Source organism: Corvus cornix, chromosome 3 (assembly GCF_000738735.6).
Source record: "Corvus cornix cornix isolate S_Up_H32 chromosome 3, ASM73873v5, whole genome shotgun sequence".
Taxonomy (NCBI): Eukaryota; Metazoa; Chordata; class Aves; order Passeriformes; family Corvidae; genus Corvus; species Corvus cornix.
The window spans coordinates 44,108,825-44,114,824 of record NC_047056.1 but is presented as its reverse complement, the minus strand read 5'-3'; the positions used below and the strand labels follow the sequence as shown (position 1 = coordinate 44,114,824).

At 45.7% G+C, this 6,000-nt stretch overlaps 1 protein-coding gene across 1 annotated transcript in view; it reads right to left on the bottom strand.

Annotated features, from left to right (window-relative positions):
* Window positions 1-262: 262 nt before the first annotated feature.
* The window catches only part of SLC35F3 (solute carrier family 35 member F3), a 167,835-nt gene continuing 162,097 nt past the window's right edge, over window positions 263-6,000 (bottom strand). Inside the window, exons 6-8 of the mRNA XM_039569397.1 lie at window positions 4,620-4,812; window positions 2,976-3,065; window positions 263-1,936 (exon numbers count right to left, since the gene is read on the bottom strand). Coding sequence (XP_039425331.1) covers window positions 1,692-1,936; window positions 2,976-3,065; window positions 4,620-4,812 — 528 coding nt within the window. The 3' untranslated portion in view covers window positions 263-1,691. The remainder of the gene's footprint in view (window positions 1,937-2,975; window positions 3,066-4,619; window positions 4,813-6,000) is intronic.

Below are 6,000 nucleotides of genomic sequence, written 5' to 3'. Positions count from 1 at the left end.
CAATTTTTCCTTTGGTCTATTTCTGCTGGATGTTTGTTTCCTGACTGATGCCTAACAGCATCCCTCTAGATGGATTTGTCCAGGTAGCCTGGAGCAGGCTTTGCTGTCTTGGACAGACAGGCTAGCAGTGCACTGAGATGCAGCCTTGGCTGCTTTGATGATTGTGTCTCTCCCTTCTGATCACTTTGGCCAAATACTACCCACAGCAGAACTGCAATAAAGGTTCAGTCACGAGAAGGAAACGGATAGCACTGACCAAGGCTGAGTTTAAAATCTTTTATTATTTAGCTTTGCCAAACAGATAATGGAATCTGAAGTTGATTTGCTAAAATGTTTTGAAGTGGATGCCACCCCTGCCTGAGACAAAGAGGACCTCAGTGGCAGCAGGGACCTTAGGCTATGGCAGCAGTTCAAAAGAACACTTTTAGTTTTGTATGCAACAATGTAAACTTCAAAAATAGTAAACTATAACCTTTCCCCCCCCCCCTTTTTACATAGCATGTGATCTATCACAGATAGAAATTTAATGGCGAACCAAAATCGCGTAAGTAAACATCCTGGTGCTTACAAGTTTCATAAAAAGTGTTACATTTGATGTAAATATGTTACATTTTTAACTCTTAACACTCACAATTATGGAGTAAAAGCAACTGGCGATTCACCCCCTTAGTCCATACTCTCAGACTGTACATCAGCAACCACGCTCTTGCCAGCCCCTTTGATCATTTTCGGTCGGATTGTCCCACACATGACCAAGACTCCCCCTTCCTCACATTGGCATTAATCAAGCGCAGCTCCACACAGGGGTAAAACCTGTGAAGTGAGAAGAGAACCAGGTCTCCTGCGCTCGAACTTGCAGTCCCCTGGGCCCCATGTTCCCACAGAAGCCACGGAGTGTACAGGAGGCACGTCCTGATGTCGGTGGGAATTTGGGGTCCTTTGGGGCCACAAACCTGAGCCCTGCCTTTGCAAGTGCCTCACAGCAGGACCTGGTTCTGTGTGGATAAAGACAAGAGTTCTGTAGAAGGCACTGGATTTCTCTTGCATGATTCTCAGCGTGGACTACAGTCATATGCAGAATAAGGAGATTTGGGCTCTAGACTGCTTTCTCTCTAGTGCTTTAGTGCAAGCAGTTTTTTGCGCTTGAATTTTCCCTGTTTGCAGCGCAACATGCGCTCATCTACATAGAGTGATTTCTAAATCTTCCTTCCACTCTTCCCCCCATCTTCCCGTCCCCGAAAAGATTCCCTTTTTTTGCTCCTTGAAAACTTTCAAAGTACAGCTCTGGTCAAAAATAAACATGTGATGTAGCATAGCATTTGTTTCTTTTAAATCACAGTGTGCAATGCATCATTCAGTACCTAATGTTCAAAATATCTGCCCTGCTTTTCATGAAAGTCATTCTTTAAAATAACCTATGCAAATATATTTTGACTATATATTACATTCATTTAAAAAGAGAAGAGAGGTTCTTGGTTTGCAGTTTTTTTCAGTGTACTACTTAAGTGAAAGGTCAGATGTGAAAAAAGTACAAGCAAACTGGACATGCCAAGACTTGATGCTTTAGATGGTGATCATATCAAAACTGTACAGGTATGTACACCATGTTGGACAGGTGTGCTTCTTCCCAAGAAAAGACTTTTGCATCATCATATATAACGTTAACCACAAAGTTTTGGTAAAAAGAGCATTTAATGAGCAAAGGATGACATGGAAGGGCGAGTTCTCCGGCTTTTATTAGGCAGTCCTGAAGCAATGTCTCCATTCCCTTCGGGAATTTCTTCCTTCTTCCGGACTTTGAGACGTGTGAGGAGCTTTATTACCCAGACATCCCACTCCTCTGGCAAGAGCAACAGGAGAAAGCCCAGGCCAATAATGACGATGGCGATTACTCGGACACTATTGAAGACAATTTCACTCGTGTAGTGATCAACAACTGTGTGGGACATTGAATGGGTGTTATTATATAGGAAAAGGCATTAGGACAGTATCCCCTTCCCTCCCCTCACCTCCCTAGCTCTGAGGGCTGGCTGTGGCAGGAGTACATGGCCATGGAGGCAGTGATGACAGGGGCACTATTTCCTGCTGGTTGACCGCACAGCAGGGTATGCCCTGCCACCAATAGCACAGGAACTCCTGCTGAGGTCCTGGGACACAGAGAAAGGGGCATTTCTCTTCCCTGCACAGCAGTTCCTGATTGCAAATTTTTCTTGCTGCCCTGAGGAGTAAGAAACACTTCCTGGGCTGAGCTGTGTGCACACTCTGGGGGGATCACACCTTTTGGTAGCCAAATCTGCCAGAGCAGTGCCTGGCTCTGTGTGCACTTAGTCAGCATGAAGCTGGGAGCTGCCACCTGCACCGTGGCACCAGCTGAGCATGCTGGGTTTTAGGAGCTGCTTTAGATTGGGGTTGTGTCTGCACTCCCCTGCCCAGCCCTCTCAGACTCTGCAGTCTCTTGGCTTTCACTAAATTTCAGAAAACCGTCAGAGAAATGTACCAGGACATGCCCAAAACTGAATTGTCCAGTGCTCTTGATAAACACCTGCAATGTTATTTACCAAGGCAAGCAGAGTTACTAGTACATATCTGCTCTAAAATGTAAGCAATTTTATTTGTTTTAATTTAGTGTTAAGCCTGCCTTGAAAAAATCATTAAGAATTGATTTCTGCTTTATCCATGGGTTTTCATTCTAGCCCAGAGATGAATGTTTTCAAATCTACTTTGTTTTTCAGTATGCAGGCTTATTCGGACAGTAATTAAAAAACCAATTCTAGGGATTATGAATATCCATGTAATATTACACGATACATATTTAACACATAAAGAATAAATTTTTAATCGGTGTCATCTCTGTAAGCCTTTGAGAGAAGATGCAAAACATGTTTAATAAATCTATTTTCTTTTACCCCTGTTGTGTATTTGAAAGGCCACAGATTTAATGTATTCATTAAGATGGAAAAGACAGAAAATCTTACCTGCATTCACTGGGACACTCAGTACAATTCCAAGAGAAATCAAGGTGGGGTAGGTAATAGCAATCCCAAAATTTAGTAGAATATTGAATGCTGATGAAGGAAAGAAAAATGTCTTTTAGTACAGTGAAATTAGGCAGAAGGAATGTCACTTGAAACACTTATGCTTTATTACTCTATTTGTTGTTCAAATAAAGGGTATGTCAGCTTCTGTTGATTTTCCTGAAGATACTAGAGGACAAAGATCTGTCTGCTGCATGTCCACCTGCCTGAGAGATTGCTGTTTCTGGGGAACTCTCTATCCCTCTGGAGTCCAGTGGCAGGATCAGGGTGGGTTTTGCGTACAGCCAGTCTCTCAGTGTCATGTGCAGTAACTCCTATTCTTTATACCGATCCAGTGATTCACTTGGCCCTGCTGAAAGACTAAATACTCCTCATCTGGGAGATTTCAGCTGAACAGCAGCTTCTGTCTGGGTGCCTTTTTGTGGAAAAGCTGCCTCCAGTTGCAGGTGGAAGATGCTGTAAGTCTAACCCTCTTCCAGGCAGGAACTTGCTAAATATAATTTCATACAATGAAATTATAATATCATTACTACAGAATGATTATAATATCACTCCATTGTAATACCATATGCTGTTTGTGGAGTGTTTCGTGACAAATTAATAATTGCTTTGGATCAAATTCATCCTTGTTTTAGGTGATTTAGCTTTAGCAGAGTCAAGAGAGCCTTTCCAATACTGAGCTTGTTGGGAGCTGGGGCTCCAACCACTAGTACCCATGTATTGCACACGCCAGTGATCACTTGCCCAGTTCTGCACCACTTCCTTACAGACACCTTCCACTGAGTCCACTGATAAGTAACCTGGAGGTACTTCTGGAGTCAGGCATTGTGACTGTTCAGTGTAAAAGGAGCTGGGACTAAAGACAGGGGTAGAGAAGAACTATTGCCAGTAGAAATTAATGTTTTAGGAGATGTGATTCCATCATCCAGTTTAGGGACCAACTGTGGCAGCAAGTCAACACATCTAGTTTAACAATGAACAACACCACATTTCTGGTAACCATTAACCTTTAAAACTTAGATTGGCATCCCTCCCCTGGGCTCCTTTGGTAGCACAGCAGTGGCAGCAGAAGAGAGGATTGCCACCTATCAAGATTTCCATCACTGTTCAACACTACATTTTCAAAAGTTTCCTCCTCTTTAGGAGCAGCAATTAGCTATTACTGCAGGCAGCAGAGGCATCAGAGTCTGACCTTGACTGGCTTGGCCTAACCTCCTCGCTGTGGGGATGCTGATGAACCCAAGATAATGCCCTCCTAGCAGGGCTGGTCTGTCACAGCCTGGGCAAGCATCTCCTGTCTCTGTGACACAGAGTTCACGAGTAGGAGTTAGGACAAGCTTTACAGTTTAGTCCCACAGCACCTTCTAAAGAGAGACACAGTATTTTGGTGTGGTAATAACAGCAGAAGCAAGGTCTACATTGCCCCTAGGATTGGGCCCTCTCATAATATCTCAAGCTACTAATTAGTTTGAGAAGAAGGGAAAACAGCTACAGTATGAGAGAGGTTTGCAGCTTCCTCCAGTGGCCAGTTTCTGGCACCCTTCTCCACCCCGAGCAGTGTGAGAGCCCCCCCCATCTACTCACTCAATAAAAGAATTGAAAATCCGCAGAGGTTCCCCCAAGGAATGATGTCAAAAGAGCTCCAGTACTCCACTTTGGTAAAATAAAGGATGACAGGAATACAGGTAACGAAGAGGACGTTGAAGACAGCTAACACAGACAGGAATAAGGCAGCTTCTCCAAATTTAGCACTGCCCAAAAGAAGTTTGAATAAAACCTAAAAGAGGAAAATACATGGGTTTAACTGTCTTGCACCACATCCCTGGAAGGCTGGTGTTTTGTTCTGGCACCTATGCAGTGATGCTTGCTGGACACTTGGGATGGCTGCTCATGAAACTGTGATAAGCTGCTTGTGTCGCCCAGCCTTCACCCTCCTGGCACCTCCTGGAGCACAGGCAGGGGCAGCTGCCGACTGAGTCCATGCAGAAAGGGGACTCAGCACATTTTTCTGTGCATGTCCTGAAAGGAAATGTCACTAACCCTAGCATAGACCCTTCAACCCTAGCTTAGACCCTTCAGTCTTTTTTCTGCACCTCCAGAAAACTTGGCATTAAGAAGACTGTGGAGCAGGGCAGCCGGGAGGAGACAAAGCAATGTGTTATCTCCCTGCATGAGACATCACTGGTCCAGGCCTTTGGCTGCTGCCTGAGCAGTGCTGTGGTGGTGGGCAAGCACAGGCCATGCTGGCTGGCTGTCCTTCCACCTTCTCCCTGGGAACTCATCTCCAGAAGGCAGACAGCAGAGCAGCAGCCCCACAGCCCAGAGCACAGATGCAGCCTGGTTAATGAGACTGCAGGGAGGGATTTAAAAGCTCTGGTTTGTTAGTGGGCGAAGGAAAAAAGACAGTAGAAATGAAGGATGTGAGTAGCCCATCTGTGGCTGGGGAGTGCCTGTGGACAGGTCTTGTCTGGACTCTGCATTGGCTTTTCACCACAGAGCTGCAGAGAGTCTGCTGGTTACCAGGGTCTGTGGGTACAGTTTTCCTCTGCTACTGGCTGCAAACCTGGACAGCCAATGGACTCTGACTTAGTGGTTCGTGCTGCACTGGCAGCCCCCCTCACCAGTGTCAGTTCTCTCCTTTGCCTACACAGAGCAGGCAAGTCTGCAGGGCTGCCGTGCATGTAGGGCTCTGCCCACTCCCACCACCCCCCAGCCATCACTGGCCAGTGCAGCTGTGTTGCTGCTCTGCAATATGGAGCAAAATCTCCCAAAAGCCACTTACTCCTCATCTATCACCTGAGGACAGCATGTTGCCCCTGCCAGGGCCACCTCGACCTGTCCTCCTACCCCAGACACGGACAGCAGTGACTCTGCTGCACATGGTGAGATTTGTCTGCCTGCAGATCTGCCTGCCCCTTTGGCACACACAACTCATGGAAACTGAGCCAGACTGTGGAAAGCAAGA